At 52.6% G+C, this 15,496-nt stretch overlaps 9 protein-coding genes across 9 annotated transcripts; 5 read left to right on the forward strand and 4 right to left on the reverse strand.

Annotated features, from left to right (window-relative positions):
- Positions 1–554: 554 nt before the first annotated feature.
- VTN49DRAFT_1211 (uncharacterized protein) lies at positions 555–1,693 on the forward strand (the record flags this gene model as incomplete). The annotated part of the gene is made up of 3 exons (XM_069408802.1): positions 555–577; positions 644–849; positions 903–1,693. The coding sequence occupies 3 exons, from the start codon at positions 555–557 to the stop codon at positions 1,691–1,693; spliced, it is 1,020 nt and encodes a 339-aa protein (XP_069270251.1).
- Positions 1,694–2,644: 951 nt separating this feature from the next.
- VTN49DRAFT_1212 (uncharacterized protein) lies at positions 2,645–3,257 on the reverse strand (the record flags this gene model as incomplete). Its single annotated transcript, XM_069408803.1, has 2 exons — positions 2,645–2,992; positions 3,063–3,257. 2 exons carry the CDS (start codon positions 3,255–3,257, stop codon positions 2,645–2,647), a joined length of 543 nt encoding a protein of 180 aa, XP_069270252.1.
- A 275-nt stretch (positions 3,258–3,532) lies between these two features.
- Positions 3,533–4,179, forward strand: VTN49DRAFT_1213 (mitochondrial 54S ribosomal protein bL17m; the record flags this gene model as incomplete). Its single annotated transcript, XM_069408804.1, has 2 exons — positions 3,533–3,748; positions 3,823–4,179. The coding sequence occupies 2 exons, from the start codon at positions 3,533–3,535 to the stop codon at positions 4,177–4,179; spliced, it is 573 nt and encodes a 190-aa protein (XP_069270253.1).
- Positions 4,180–4,558: 379 nt separating this feature from the next.
- Positions 4,559–7,126, reverse strand: VTN49DRAFT_1214 (uncharacterized protein; the record flags this gene model as incomplete). The annotated part of the gene is made up of 4 exons (XM_069408805.1): positions 4,559–5,987; positions 6,040–6,180; positions 6,232–7,016; positions 7,076–7,126. The coding sequence occupies 4 exons, from the start codon at positions 7,124–7,126 to the stop codon at positions 4,559–4,561; spliced, it is 2,406 nt and encodes an 801-aa protein (XP_069270254.1).
- An 829-nt stretch (positions 7,127–7,955) lies between these two features.
- On the forward strand, positions 7,956–8,946 carry VTN49DRAFT_1215 (uncharacterized protein; the record flags this gene model as incomplete). Its single annotated transcript, XM_069408806.1, has 3 exons — positions 7,956–8,040; positions 8,094–8,229; positions 8,298–8,946. The coding sequence occupies 3 exons, from the start codon at positions 7,956–7,958 to the stop codon at positions 8,944–8,946; spliced, it is 870 nt and encodes a 289-aa protein (XP_069270255.1).
- A 179-nt stretch (positions 8,947–9,125) lies between these two features.
- VTN49DRAFT_1216 (uncharacterized protein) lies at positions 9,126–9,719 on the reverse strand (the record flags this gene model as incomplete). Its single annotated transcript, XM_069408807.1, has 1 exon — positions 9,126–9,719. The coding sequence occupies one exon, from the start codon at positions 9,717–9,719 to the stop codon at positions 9,126–9,128; it is 594 nt and encodes a 197-aa protein (XP_069270256.1).
- A 307-nt stretch (positions 9,720–10,026) lies between these two features.
- On the forward strand, positions 10,027–12,438 carry VTN49DRAFT_1217 (uncharacterized protein; the record flags this gene model as incomplete). Its single annotated transcript, XM_069408808.1, has 1 exon — positions 10,027–12,438. One exon carries the CDS (start codon positions 10,027–10,029, stop codon positions 12,436–12,438), a length of 2,412 nt encoding a protein of 803 aa, XP_069270257.1.
- Positions 12,439–12,548: 110 nt separating this feature from the next.
- On the reverse strand, positions 12,549–12,952 carry VTN49DRAFT_1218 (uncharacterized protein; the record flags this gene model as incomplete). The annotated part of the gene is made up of 4 exons (XM_069408809.1): positions 12,549–12,572; positions 12,634–12,715; positions 12,777–12,886; positions 12,950–12,952. The coding sequence occupies 4 exons, from the start codon at positions 12,950–12,952 to the stop codon at positions 12,549–12,551; spliced, it is 219 nt and encodes a 72-aa protein (XP_069270258.1).
- Positions 12,953–14,654: 1,702 nt separating this feature from the next.
- Positions 14,655–15,359, forward strand: VTN49DRAFT_1219 (uncharacterized protein; the record flags this gene model as incomplete). The annotated part of the gene is made up of 4 exons (XM_069408810.1): positions 14,655–14,657; positions 14,711–14,770; positions 15,053–15,243; positions 15,299–15,359. The coding sequence occupies 4 exons, from the start codon at positions 14,655–14,657 to the stop codon at positions 15,357–15,359; spliced, it is 315 nt and encodes a 104-aa protein (XP_069270259.1).
- Positions 15,360–15,496: the final 137 nt, after the last annotated feature.

Genomic DNA, 15,496 nt, shown 5'->3' on the forward strand with positions numbered 1-15,496 from the left:
GAATGAAGAAAGTTCTGGTGCCATCTTGGGGAATTTTAGGGTTTTCTGATCAACTGCTTATCAAATCTAACGCTGATTCCAAATTCCTGCCATTGTTAAGCTCCAACCACTGCACATTCGGACGCTTAGTACCCGGCGTATAACCGAATCCGGTAAGTCATGCAAGGCAATACGAACCTCTCCTCTGTATAGCATCAATCATAAAGTTGAAAATGGGCATGACGTGACACCGTCAATGAGCGGATCGCAAAATGGATATTGGATTAGAAATCAAATGTTCGATTTGAATCCACGACATGTATGAGCAGCGATGGGTGATAGGAGCTCAGAGGAGCATTGCAATGGCCATAAAAGGGCGCAGAAAGGACCGATGGAGCTGGCAGATCAGACCTCCGCAGCTCGCATTGAATTGCAAAGACGAAGAAACGCAAGAATCGACTCGCAAAAGTCTCGACGCGTAAAGACTTGACTCGCGAAAGGAATCACGAACAGGCGACCTGGCTCGCAAGAGTTGGCTTGATTCACAAAGACAATAAATACATTATTGAATTGAGATGGCTTCTCCCAAGGTGTTTCTGTAAGTAGAGCTCTCGATTGATATTTGTAAACTCCCATGTCGACCGCAATTCTGACACGTGTTCAGGACTGGTGCATCCGGCTACGTTGGCGGTGACGCGCTGTACGTCATTTACAACAAGCATCCGGAGTGGCAGTACACGGCTCTGGTCCGCACCGAGGAAAAGGCTAAGCAATTGACCGCCAAATTCCCGAATATTTCTATCGTATACGGCTCGCTGGATAGCGCCGACCTGCTTGAAGAAGAAGCCAAGAAGGCGGATATTATCTATAGTATGCTCTAGGCTGAGCTGGAGAGACAAATGTCACCACTAACAAGGATTTAGACTTTGCCGACTGCGACCATGTCCCATCTGCGCAAGCGATTGTCAAAGGCGCGCAGGCGCACACCGCTGATCGACCCGCATGGATCATTCACACGTCCGGTACTGGCAGCCTGGAATTCAAAGATCTCCGCGAGAAGACCGTGGGTGTTGAGCGCGAAGATGTCTACGATGACTGGGACAACGTTGACAAGGTGACTTCTTTGCCGAACGACGCCCTCCATCGGGATGTTGACAAAATCTTTCTTTCTGCTGGCGAAGACCACCCGGCTGTCAAGTCCGCCGTTGTCTCTCCACCTAGCATCAACGGTCCGGGTCGTGGGCTGAACCCAGCCTCGAAGCAGATCCCCATCTTTGTTCAGGAGACGCTCAAGCGGAAGAAAGGCATGGTTCTTGGCGAAGGCCGCAACATCTGGAACTGGGTCCACGTGCAGGATCTGTCAGAGTTGTATCTTGCTCTAGGCGAAGCCGCTGCCGCCGGCGGTGGGAACGCGACCTGGGGGAAGGAGGCTTACTATTTCGCCGAAAATGGCACGTTCTATTGGGGTGATGTCCAGCGGGCGGTCGCGAAGGTGGCGCATGAGAAGGGCTACCTCCCGACCGCGGAGGTCGATACCTTGAGCTTTGATGAAGCCAGCAAGCTTCACCCATTCCTGCCGGCGCTGGTTGGCGGCAACTCGCTCGGTACTGCCATCCGGGCGAGGAAACTCCTTGGATGGAACCCGACGAGACAGGGGCTGCTCGACTTGATTCCAGACATCGTGGATGAAGAAGCTCGCGCGCTTGGTCTGTGAGTTTTCGAACTCCCTGTGATCTAGTAACGCATGTATATAGTACGTAATGCCCAATAGACTGCCTTGCGTTGTGTTCTGGGATGTACAAAGTTTGTCACCATTACACTCTTAACCGGCCCCTGCCTATTTGCAGGATACTATGGCTCTTTTTCCTCGAAAGCCGTCGAAGTCTAGTCGCCGAATTATCAATTTTGGGAAGTTCCTCCTAGAACTGAACGAACAGTACTGACACGGACGTATCGAGAGGAAATGGCAAGGGCTCTTAAGCGACTGTGTCTTGAGAAAGTTTCTACGTCTTAAAGCTTAGAATCGAGAAATAGGCAAGAATCAACATTGTATTGGTGGAGAATCGTCAGGAATAGGACTTCAACATAGTGGTCAGGTTTTATCTCCCATCTGGGGCTTCTGAGCTCTATGAGGGCTTCGTACTGCACGGGTCTCTGGCGGTGCTGCTTAGGGGTAATGAGCGCGCCAAAACCACCCGGACCAGGAAACTCCTTGGCTGGACCGCAAACAGTGCCAGCTGCTGGATTTGATCCCGCGGATTGTGGATGTCGAAACTCGCTGGCTTGATCTATCTATGAGCTGGTCCATTTGATGACATCACAATAGCTAGAATATACAAAAGTCATCGCCATTCATGCTCACATCGCATTGGTTTCTTCTGATAATCTCTCATCACTGTGTAGCTCCCGATGTCCCTGCGAGGCGCCTTCCTAAGACATCAGTCGGGTCTCTAGACTCGTGGCACATACGCTGGCGGCCGCGGACTTGCTATTAATGTTCCCCATTTCACCCTGCATTCGCAGCATGCGGTCAAGCCCGCGGCTGTCTGGGCGCGGGTATACGACGCTTCCTGGGCAGTACCGTACTCTGCTGGGCCCGGCGAATGGGGCGCTCCCCCGAGGGCACCAAATGGCCTATTGATCTAAGCAAAACAGCCGAACAAAGTCACTCCCCCTTGACGAATCTCGCAATTGCCCCAAAGCCCTGCACCGCAGTATGCTGGACCTCCTCCCACCGCAATGTAAAAGCCCTACGCGCCAGTTTCTTAACTTCTTCATTCCATTGGTGTTTCAGCATATCCTCGGCCGACGGGCGCTTGGCTGGTACCAAATCATCTCGTGTTTGGGGTTGATATTCAGTCGCAAAGCGGCGATAATATGCGCCAAGAGGCGAGGCCAGGTCAGAGAGGATTTGTGTCTGCTCACGGATGGCGTCGCGCTGCTGCTGGCGCAGGGACCTGTGGACTTGAAGGCTGACGACAAGCACGGAAGAGGTCAGGGTGAAGCCACCCAGCTGGTTCAATTGATGTTAGTTTGTAATTTGCAGCTTCGATCATGAGTTTCTCCATGCTGGATGTACGTACAAAGCCGACTAGGAAGCTCATCGCAGAAGCGGTATGAGAGATTGATAAATTGGACGTGGCCGCAACGAGGATATGACAATTTGAGTCCCCGAGCCATAAATTGAGAAAGTTCGCTTTGGACTTGGTGTCGAGAAAAACAACTACGATGTTGATCTGAAAGCCAGTCATCTGACGCCGAACGGGAAGCTCTCCCATTGGCTGGGCCCGGCCTGGCAACTTTTCGCATTTCACGACCTCTCATCAAAACGAAATCTGTACATCAAGAACACCAGCTCAACAATCGCCTCGATTCAATTGCACTTCGCCGGGAAATAAACCGGACGAATTGACCGGCTGGCCCGACAAGCGGCCTTTTGCATTCACAAGCCTTCAATCCCGGCCGAATCGTCTCCGCAAGAAATTGAATCCAGTATCTATTCTCACTCCTCCTCCACCACCAGCACCGACAGTAGCAACGCTCCTCTTCAATCATGGCCGGAGGCGCTCCTAAATATCGGCATCTCAGCCGCAACTCCGCCCACCGACAAGCCCTCCTCCGTAACCTCGTGACCTCGCTCTTCAAGCACGAGTCTATTACTACGACATGGCCCAAGGCCAAGGAAGCGCAGCGCCTCGCCGAGAAACTCATCACGCTGGGCAAGCGGAACACGGAAGCTAGCCGAAGGAAAGCATATAGCATATTCTACGTACGTCACCCCCTTCCTACGCTGCCGTTGCCTTCCGCGACAAATGAAAGCTAATGGAAATTTGTGATTATTAGACCCCCCACGAACTCGTCCCCAAGCTCTTCGGCCCCCTCCGCGAGCGCTACGCCAATCGCCCCGGTGGATACACGCGCGTTCTCCGCGTTGAACCCAAGAAAGATGATCAGGCGCCGAGCGCGATCCTGGAACTGGTGGACGGGCCACGGGATATGCGGTTTGCGATGACGGCCCGCGCGATTGCGCGGCAGCGGAAGATGGGGAATGACTCGTTGAATGAGATCACGCTGCGTAATGTTCGCAAAGTGACGAGGTTTAGGAAGGATGGTGTTGCGGAGCTGGAGAAGGAGGTGGAGCGGTTGACGCTTGGAAAGTCGTCGTCTGGTCAGAGTTCCAGTCAGGGAGCCGAGCAATAAAAAAACACATGAAAATTGGGGCTTATTTACTCCCTGGAAGGGTTTGTACAGTATCTGTTTGTTTGTCATGAATAGATGCTCGCGAAACTGGTTGTATATTATGTCAAGAATTTGGACTAAATCTACCTGTCAACGGCCCATTCAATTCGATAGTAGACACATCAGCGATATCCATTGCACCAAAATCCATACATCAGAATGATGTTCAACGCCACATCATAATCCTAAACTCCCTTGGAACGACGTGTGTTCATCGCCATCCATGATCAATGTCCAATGTACTCGTGCTATCTCTGGTTTATGGACCCGCCACGCCTTTAACCATGGCCATTATTAATTCATCACCTCAGAGAATAAAAAGAAGGCACAAAAGTACATCTTAGTTTGGTTTTGACAGGCTACTGCCCCCAGACACCACCAATGGACCATTATTCTTTGGAGCTGACGACGGGGCACTTGCCGTCGTGGTCGACGTCGATGCCGCGGATGCCGACGTCGACGGAGGAGGTGGAGGATTGTTGCGTCCCTTGCCGGGAAAGTCGGGCGACACCTTGGACGGAGGCGGCTTCGGTGGCAGATGCGCCGGCGTTCCCCATTTGGCTATTGAATCCTGACTGCTTGATGATGATTGCTTCTGTGATCCATGGTTCCGGTTCTGACTCGAGTTCCCAGTCCCATGGCCCGAGTCCTGATGACCGGACCATTGTTGCGGCCCGTGCGGCGCATTCGCAGAGTTACCAGGACCCTGCTGCCCTTTACTGGGATATCGGTTGGAGCTACCAGGAACAAACGATCGCGTCTGTGGGTTGAATGTCGACCGAGGGTAACTTCCCTGCATCGGAGGAGGGGCCGGGTTCGGCGTTGGCATGTATCCCTGGTTAGGCATTTGTCCATAAGGATATGGCGGGGGCCCATTTGGCGTCGGCGACGGAAAATTCGGCCAATGCACCGGCGGTGTTCGCTGAGGAGATTGGGAAAAGTTGCCCGGATACGGCTGCCCAGCCCAGTTCGGCGACGCAGCTCCGGGGTATTGCGTCGAGCTTGGTACTGCGTAATTGTTCATCGCGGGCGAGGACCGTGTCTGTGGCGGTTGTTGGTAGCCTGGATACGGAGGCTGTTGTGGGACCCCTGCAGGCCAGGGCGCGCTCTGTCCCATGGGAGGCGCCATATTCATCGGATACTGCTGAACTGGGTTCATGGGAGCATACACAGGACCTTGGGGGCCCTGCGAATAGCCCATTTGTGGAGGCGACGCTCCAGGACCCACCATGTAGGGCTGCTGCTGAGGTGGAGGGTGAACACCATTGTTCATCATCTGCATAGGCATGGGACCGGCAGTATACGGCATGCCAGGATACCACGCATTGTACTGTGATCTCACTTCGAAACTATCATCGTGGGGAGTCTTTTGCCGAAAATTACGTTTGCGGCTGCTGGCTGAACTGGACCGTGACACAGCTGTGCTGCTCTCTCGACTCGGCGTGTCCCCTGGTTTCGACTCCGGGAAATCGCGGAAAATGCGCTCCCGAGCCTCTTGATACTTGGCCTCTCGTTCCTCCCGGGTCAGAGTGACCCGTTCCTTGGCCGGGGTGGTTCCAGCGGATGAGCCTGCGCGGTCCTCTCCAGTCCCGGACTCTGCCCCAGTCTCTGATGCAGCCTTCGAAGGCGCCGCCGAGTTCGGGCCGGTACTGGCATTGCTGGAAGCCCGCTCGCCGCTGTTATCAGTTCTTCGCATAATCTTCATTGCAGGGGCATTTGGAGGTGGGGTGTTGTTCGCATGTGGACGCAATTCAGATAATGGAGTTGGACTGTCATAACTTGTCAGCTACAAAAAGCCATCAAACAAGCGCGAGTACTCACAGTCTACAAAACGGAGTGCGATGCAGTCGAACAGATGACAGGGTGTTATCCACAAAATGAGTCAGATGGTAGTAGTCTCCGAGTTTGTGTGCGAGGAGCCGCCCAAACGAATTTGATGGCGGCAACTCCAACGTTTGCTCCCTGCGTGCGTGTCAGTCCAGTAGCGCCCAACCTATTTGCATCTGGACTTACTTGGAATTTTGGATGAAGTTACGAATCTTCTCCTCCAACTGCAGTAAAAACAGTCGGTCTTTGGGCGAATTCATGGCATCTAGTAGCTTTTCATCAGGTTCGTCCGGAAACCCATGCAGAGGCTTCCCGCTTTGAAATGCTTCAGCTGCAGATACGACAAAGTTGTTGGAGACGGCGTCAGGCGGGATAGTGCCGGTCACTCGAAGATCACCGTTCGGAAAGCGCTGCACTGCACCCGGCAGAATCCCACGAATTTTCTGCGCCTGTGCATCTCGAACATGTTCACGATAGCCTCGCGTGCCCGCGTCTGAGCCAGCCAGAGAGTTAGGGGCACCAGAGGCAGGTCCAGATAGACTTTCGTCTTCATCGGCGGCCTGCACACTCGCGCTGTCATCGGGCCGCAGCGAATCCTTCTCGTCCATTGCAAAAGTCGTCACGGATGCCATACTCTTAGAATCAAAGCTCGTTGGCTTCGTAGATGAATTTGAAAGATACGTTTGATCATCGTCAAAAGAATTCTCCCTGTTCAACAGGGGGTGTTCGCGACCATCCTCTGACGGTTGGCCGTCATCTCTCTTTTCTTGAGCAGTGAGCTGGAGATTCCGCACTCGGTCTTCCAGCCCATTCGGTGCACCGTTCACCGGCGGCGTCTCCGTGGACTCCGACTGATCAGGGGCAGCCTTGGAGGTTGATGGAGATTCAGCCGCCTTTCTCTGTGCAGAAGAGACTTCCGCATCCGGGGTTGCGCTAGTTGGAGGTTTCGATGGAGGTGGCATAGCTACGACCTGGAGGGCCAGTCGCGTTAGTGGCGGCACATCCCAGCCATTGACGGCGATCCACGTACCTTTGCAAAGTTGAGATTGCTCTCACCTCGTCCTTGAGGCCCAGAGGTCATCGCAGCGCTGCAGCCACAAACACCGAAAGACCAGATACAAATGCAACGAATGCACGAAAACCACTCAAAGGAACACGAGGCCACCACTCGCGAATCGACCTACCATCCGGGGAGACCTCGCTTCACATCAGTCCACAGAGAGTGTCGACATCTCTCAGCGCCACAATGTCGGCCATAGGGTCTGCGGGATCGATTTAGAGCAGAAATCGGAGGCTGTCAGAGGCAATTGTAACAGTAGGTCTGGGAACGGAGCCTGCGGCCGTGCGATGACATGTGTCGGGAAAGCGGGTCGGCAGGCACACGGGCAGCGTGCACACTCCCAAAGGGTACGGTTACGGCGCGGCGGGGGCACGACAACTACAGCGCGTCGAGGGGGTGATCAGGCCGATTGGGAGTGGAATATGTCTAGAGCTGTAGATAGAGGCTCTGGAGATCGGGCAGTTCGAGTTTGGCCTTCGGGGCCTTTGGGCGTTTTCCTCTGTGGGGTTTAGCCTGGCCTGGCGAGGATTGCCGCGCGCCTGGCCCGATCGGGACTAGCGTGGATGCTTAGTCAGCATCCAGCTGCAGGGCACGGAGCCCTATGAGTATTACTGGAATCGGCGTGATGAGAATAGAACATTCTGCACGAGTTGGGAGGCCTTATTTACAGTGATCCGCTGTGTATTTGCTTGAGCGCCTTGTCTGTGGGAACGGGTTTGCCCTAAAGGCCGGCGTCATTGCGTTTCTTTCCTCGTATTGCTGGTAGCCTCTCACACGGAGTACTGGACTCTTGGGAGGAAAAACCAGACCAGCTTCTTGTGCAAAGCCGGCTGCGCTCTGCTCCCTGGTCATGAACAGATATAGAAATGCCCCGGGGCTTCGAGCGCCTACTAGGGCGACCCCGGACACGCTCTGCCAGAAGTGTCTCAAACGAGATATGTTTCCCTGCAGGTCCAAAACTGCGACACCAATGCTGACTATCCTCTACGCCATTACAGCTATGAATGCAAAGTCTCAGCGCAAGATCGGCCGTACATGTCGCGGCCATCGCGGACACAGCAACTTTTGAATCCGAGCCTGATGCCGAAATTGACAAATGAAGCTCCAAGTGACTTGACGCGAAAGTATGTTGACCTTCCGCCAAGTTTGCTATTACATTTTGAACTCCAAGTAACCAGGGTACATCGAACAGAAGCGGACTGGCCGACGAGATTCTCGCAAAGAAAGAGCGGGAACGCGGCCGAAGACGTGACTCGGATGGGGAATCCAGTCGAGGGCGGGCACGGTCTCCATCTTCATCATCATTAAGTTCCGTGTCTACCATATCTACCAACCGGTCTCCTTCGCGCTCTCCTTCACGATCCCCTTCACGATCTCCTTCGCGTCATTCTAGGCATAGGCCGCCCTCCTACGATGACGACAGATATGATCGAGACCGGGCAACGTCATGCCGGAAAAGACGGTACAGTGATACCCCTTCGGAGAGTTCTCGCTCGCCCTCGCCCACTGGTCGGATCCATACCTCCGCCACCCGGAGAGACGACTTCGAGAGAAATACCCGAAGGAAGCTCCGCGAATCGAGCCCAACCGAGCGCGGGCGCAAACGGGATCCGTCCGGAAGCTGGCGCGGACGGTCGGAAAGCGAGAGCCGTGAGAAAAGCCGCATTGCCCGAGAGCGACGATCTGGAACACCTAATCCACCGGAAGAAGCTATTAGGAGAGACATGAGTCGACAGGCGTCGCCACGTCGAGATCAACGTCCTCCGCCTCGTCGGGAAAGGAGTTTAAGTCCGTATAGCAAACGTTTGGCCCTAACTCAGGCCATGAACATGGGGCGATAGCCGATGTTGATCTCTCTATTCAAATTTCTCTTGCATTTATAACCCAGTCTTGCAATGAGAGTGTACAAACTGTAATATTAGTTCATCAACTTATCCGCAGCCCTGGAACCGTTTCCCCCCAAACGCCGTACGACAGAAAGAAACAGAACCACACAAAAGCCAACTCGTAAGCCTTCAAATCATGTCAAGTCATCATCTTCTCCCCGCGCATCCTCCTGCTCTCGCATGTGGATCCCTTCTACCAATGCGTCGCCCGCGATGCCTACTTCCTCTCCCTCTTCCCCGTTCGACGACGGTTTCTCACGAGATGCGCGCTGTGCGTTTTCGATGCGCTGTCGTACCAGACGCGCGATGGCATTTTCTGTACGAACGTTCAAGATCCGTGTCTTCTCTTCCAAATGCCGCTTCAAATCCCAGTTTGGTTTCTTCGGTTGTAGCTTGAACAGATCGATGGGTTGATCCTCCTCTTGCTCCTTCTTTGCTTCCTCCTTAACCGCCCTTTCAATTTCTGCTGCTTTTTGCTCGAGCGTGACCTGCCCTTCTGTAGGGGCGGACTCGAAGCCTAGCTTGGGACCGCGTGTTTCCGGGTCGTAGTTTCTCCCTGATAGATAGGTTCGAGTGACGTCCTGGGTCTCGGGGCTGGGCTGTTTCTCGTCTGCTTTGGCTTCGATCGGCGGTTCTGGTTCTGGTTGCTTTCGCTTGAGCGCGGCGAGCTTGGCCAAACGAGCCTTGCGCTCGTTTGCCGCGGCCTCCAGAGAGGCGTTGGAGGACATGGCAAGGTTGAGGTAGAAGATTGTCGCCGCTCGATCGGCTTGACGATAAAGTGGGAAGTTTTATGCGCGCAAAATTGACAGAAAAACTGTTCAGAATTTTTTACTCAAAAGAAAATCAGGCGCTTCCTTGTTGCGCAGCCTGAGGTGACTTGAGTTGGGAGAAGTCGGAAAACAGATCTAAACTTCACGCTAAGCGTATGGATCCCCGATGTAGCCAGTGCGGGATCTATCAAATTCCAATCTTTGAACCTTTCCATCAGCATTCCATGCAATTCGTCTCTCGACAAAATTTACAGCGCGCAACTGAATGGCAAACTGGTACTGCGTTTCGTGCCGTTTAGCTGCTCGGTCGCCGTCTTCTGCGCTTCGCTCTGGCGTTCCACCGCGACAATGGCCTCGAGACGCCGCGATCTTTGCATTTCCTCGACCACGCTACAGCACAACTACATCTTCGCAGACAGCAACGTCCGCCGGAGTACAAGAAGGTGATTATGGCCGCACGTCGTCTGTTGAACAACATGCGCCTGATGAACCAGGGAACGGCCACGGACCGACAGATCAATCAGCTCCGAGTCCTGTTAATACTTTACGAAACGAAAAAGATGCGGCCGGTACCGGAGATGCGGGACAGCAATCGTCAGAAAGCTGGCGCGGTCCAATGCCACCGATTCGCAAGGTCTACATAGACAGTAAAGTGAATCAACCGGTCTCTACGACGGGAGACGAGAATGCACATCACACCAATCGCAAGTCCATGCCCGACGAGAATAATGTATGGGACCAAATGAATGCTGTCTTAAATGCCGCCGTGCAAAGTCGCCAGAAAACTGTTCAATGGGAAGGGAGGGTGATTAGCACCATGGCCTTGGAACGGGAGATCAAGATTCGCGATACGCTCATGTTTCGGGACGCGGTTCCGGGGTACTGGGGCTACGTATGGCACCAACTTCGCCTTGCAAAGTCTGAGAACATTCCGTTCACGTTGCCTTGGTGGCTGGAGCCCAACGATACCACAAAAGAGTTGATACAATTGCTGGAGAAAAAAGGCATCGAAGAGTTCCGACAGACGTGGGAGCAGCAGCCAAAATGGATGAAAAGATCTCAGTGGGCTCGGCTGGCTTTCTGGTGGTTGGACAGGGACCCCCAGCGAGTGTTGGAATTCGTCATCGCAACCAATATTTCCCCTTATGCGCCGCATCGGATGGTGTCAGATTGCCTCTTGTACATTCACGATTTTCATCCGAGACTGGTTAATACCCGCCTATTCCGAAAAGCTTTGAAAGAGTGCCTGCCCATTCGACGGTGGCCCATGACAGGCATGTCGCCGCGAGCGATTAGAGTGTACATTCAGATCGCCGATCTGAATAGAGTGGAATTCTTGTTTGATTATATGCGACGGTGGGACATTGAAATCACTGCGGCAACGGCACTGTGCTTTATGACGCGGTTTACGCGATCAAAGGCTGTTGACAGAGCCATCGAAGCACTGCGTCTCCTCATCGAGCTGAATGACGAAATTCACCACATGAATTCGGAATCGGTCATCAGGCACTGCTGCAAACTTCTGACCCTGGACACGGTTGAGGAGCACAACAACGAACGGAACTTTCGCATCCTCCCGCGGATTTTGGAGTTGGGCGTCCGTCCGACCAGGGATATGATGAATGTGGTGGTGTCGAACGCATTCAGGACGGGGGACGTACAACTGGGTCTCGACATGCTCAAGTATATGCAATCTCAAGGCATGGAGTTTGATTCCTACACATATCTAACCATGTTGGACGATGCGGTTGCGCGCGGCGATCGACAACGAGTCGACGAGCTGCTACAGGAAATCAACCCCCGGGAAGACCTTGTCAACAACCAGTTCATCGCAAGCAAGATTATTCACGCTCAATTCACTTTTACGGCCAAGAACATTAGTACAACGGCCGACCCGACGACGATCTTTCTGGACATGCTTGATCTCTATAGCCGCTACTTCGATCTGACACCGTTGAAGGAGCTGCAGCTGATCAGCCCAACGTACAACGCCATCGGCATGGAACGTGACCTGACACCGGGGTCGCACGTCTTGTTCATCATGATGGCAACGTATCTTAGGTGCAGCACGAATCCGGCCCGGGTCTGGCGAGTCCACCGACGGTTCGAGCAACTCATCGAGCAGCGACATCCCGTCATCGCACCCTTGGTCCAATTCCCGCACTTCAACAACGAATTCATCCGTGCCTTCCGCCCGTACGAGGATGCCGTGCGCCATTGCGTCAACATTGTGAACAAGATGTTGAAGGACAGTACGCAACCCTTCGAGCTTGATGGCAAGAAGATCCGGCCAGCCGCGCCAGACGTGTGGACGTGGAATGTGCTGCTGAGCGTGTTTGTGCGCCACGGAAAGCACGATGGTGTGGAGGCCATCACGGAGATGATGAAGCGCCACAACGTCAGTTACGACCAGGCCACATGGAACACGATCCTCCAAAGCAAAGTGGCGCGGCAGGATGTCAACGATGCGGCGGCGACAATTAGGGAAATGGAGAGCCGGGGGTACTCGACGGATCAATACACGCTCCGCGCGTTGCGGTTCCTGAGGAACCCCGAGCAGCTGCGACAGGCAGTGCAAGATCTTGAATCGTGGGAGAAGGACGTAGAAGAGAAAGAGCGCGAAGAACTTTTGGACCGAAGCATGCGACGGTTGGCGGCAGCGTCAAACAGTAAATAGAATACTTGTACATAGCATGAACGATCTCATGAACATGATAGAAATTCTTCAACCGCTAATCTAGAGAACTCATCAAAAAACCAAACACCATAACGCCAATTCCCTCCCTTTCAGTCACCAAGGAAGATCGAAATCTACCAGAGGCAAATCAGCAATCACGTCCGAGACAAGATCAAGCACCAGAGTATAACTCACCGCCATAAGAATACAACATATACTGACATACGGACTTAACCGTTCCCCTATCCTTGCACATTTCCAGAAGATGCCAAAGAAGCTGAAACACCCCAACATATCAGCGAGAGACCCTTTCTTCCCGAGGCAAAGGCAAAGCATACCCATGTTGATTCCGATCCATAATCCCCGGCATAATCGAGTGTGCGTAGGCACTAGTGCAGATGATGAGGAGGAAGACGAGAAGGAGGGACTGGAAATTGAAGAGGGCGGACTGTCTCATAGTTCACAGTGTCAGCCAACATTCGGCTATCAGAAAAAAGGATTTGAGACTTGCCATTTTGCGTCTCTTTGAGGTAAGAGGTTTTTATCTCAGTCACGGTCCAGCCGGTCTGTTGACACTTGACGTTGGACTGATGGGGCGAGCTTTGCAATACTGTTGTCCATAGCTCACTGATAACTAGTTTATGCCTGAGGCATCAAATTCCTTATTGGGAAAAATTTACTGATATCTTGATTTGATTAGTCATAATGCCAAGACTTTATCAGCAACCAGAGGAACAATATCTCCGCTGGCTCTGTGTTCCTCGTGCTGTCAGCAAAACAAGCCACAGATGGCGAAAGGATTCAGATCATTCGAGATTTGTGCACAAGTCTGCAGTTATTCCCGCGTTTCACTATGTTTGTAAAGCCGTGGCCGAGGTCTCCACACTCCAATGCCACAAGGTCATGCGGCTGGTACGATCTTGAGGCCTGCTCAGCGGTCAGATTGAAGTTCATTGAAAACTATCATATCTTGTTCCCGCAGATCCCACCTGGAGTCATTCTTTCTTCCCCCAATTTGCAGTAGACAGCAAGGGAAGGGGAATGTCCGCCGCCACTGATTGAGTTCGATGAAGTTCTCTCGGCTATACAAGACGTTGATACTAGTAGGTAGGTAGCATTGCAGTGGAACACTGTCGGCTTCCTTACCACTTTCGCGTCATGTTTTAGCATTCATTCAGAAGGTGATGACAAGCTTTCTCTTGTCTTTCCCGGTGGAGATGATACCAATTAAGAACTCAGCTCTTGTTGAATTTGCACTTGTAGACGTCTTCCCGGCACTCGGTTACTTGCGTTCGAAGATTGGCTGTGTGTTTGCCCTAAACGGCCCCCTTGTGGGCTTGTTGAAGTTCATCACATGATTCACATGGATCACATATGGACATGGTGCCTCTTTTTGCCCGTTGCTATTGACACGTTTAAAGTTTGTTCCACACACGGAACGGAAGACTAGTACACAGTTGAAGAACACACTACAGTAGTTAGTATGCAGCATCATCAGCGGTAGCCGAACTTCATGCATGTACTCCGCACTCCACCCTTGTCCACTCTCCCCTGCAATCGAAATGCGGGCTAATCGTATTTGGCTTCATACGATTAGTAATTACCGAATGGCGACTAGCCAGCTAGCTAGCCCTAACGGCTTCTTCTTGTCTGTGAAATGTCAAAACTTTATGTCAACAATTGTGCCGCGGCTCCACGATACCGTCGTTGCCATGGACCAATAAAAGTAACTTATTGTGATCTCAGGCCGGATCAGCGGGCAAAGACGAAGAGTTTGGGTTCGAGGTACTCCGTACTAGCTTATACACTAGCGGACGTCCACTCTCGTAAACTACGAGTAGACTTGCATGACATTTGACGGCTTGGTTTAACGGTCTTTTTTAGCAGACGGTGGCTGAAGTTTAACTCAACGTAATGTTTCCCCATCAGGCAAGCACTGCAAAGAAAAACGGTTAAAATGGCATCTCGGCATGTGCCCTATGCTTCCAGCATGCAGGGACAAGGGTCCGCTCTCCGCCACTGGCCAGTGGCATCAGTGGCTTGCATCGCCGAACTTAACCCGCTAAGATCTTTCCGATCCGATTATTGGAAGGGTAAAAAAAGGGTTTGGTTCCGGTATTCCTGGCCCGCAAGCAGCAACTACTTTATTATACTTTCCCCGATATTGGTTCGTCACAGGGAGGACAGAGGGGGTTTCCCTCCATAATCCAGACAACATGGTATGCTAGACGCAGTTTCTCGTGTTTTCAATATGCGGCTATGCCGGATGCAGGAACCCCCGCCGCAACGTCCGCCCCGGAATAACATTCGCAGCCCTAAGAAGATAGGCGAGGTGAGAAACCAGGTATGAAACGGACACGCTCATGAAGAACAAGGTGCGATTTGCTCCTCTTCAAGCTTCGCTTACCAATCAAGCATGCAAGATGGTGCAGATGAATGATGTTTATCTTGTTCCTCGTTAGATAACTTTCCATTGAGGAGTAATCCCGTAGATCCGAACTGCGGTCTATAAAGGATGCATTCCCCTCCCTGGGTTCGGCTGTATCCCAAATCATCAGTAGTATCTTATCAGGATTCACGTCTAAGTCATTCAAAATTAGTACTGTGAGTCAAGTTCACGTGGTGCACTATGGCCGAGTACAAGTTTGAGGGATGGCTGGGCTTGGATGCCGACTCCGCCAACGGGAAGTTGGTTTGGGGAGAATTCGAACCTAAGCCATGGGAAGAGACGGACGTTGATGTCAAAGTCACCCATTGTGGAATCTGCTACTCCGATTTGCACACCCTGCGAAGCGGCTGGGTAAGGTGGCCAGCTCTTGTGTTCGAGATTGTCTTGAATCAGCGGCTGACCTTCGAGCAGGGTCCGACTATGTACCCCGTCTGCGTTGGTCATGAAATTGTCGGACGAGTCGTGCGAATAGGTTCCCAAGTCAAGGATCTTAAAGTCGGTGACCTGGTCGGCGTGGGAGCCCAAAATGATTCCTGTCTAAGTCGCAAGGGCCCCTGCGAGGATTGCGAGACTGGCCACGAAAATTATTGTCGTCAAATGGTCACGACG

Source organism: Thermomyces lanuginosus, assembly GCF_041956635.1.
Source record: "Thermomyces lanuginosus strain ATCC 200065 unplaced genomic scaffold VTN49scaffold_22, whole genome shotgun sequence".
In the NCBI taxonomy this organism is placed as follows: Eukaryota; Fungi; Ascomycota; class Eurotiomycetes; order Eurotiales; family Trichocomaceae; genus Thermomyces; species Thermomyces lanuginosus.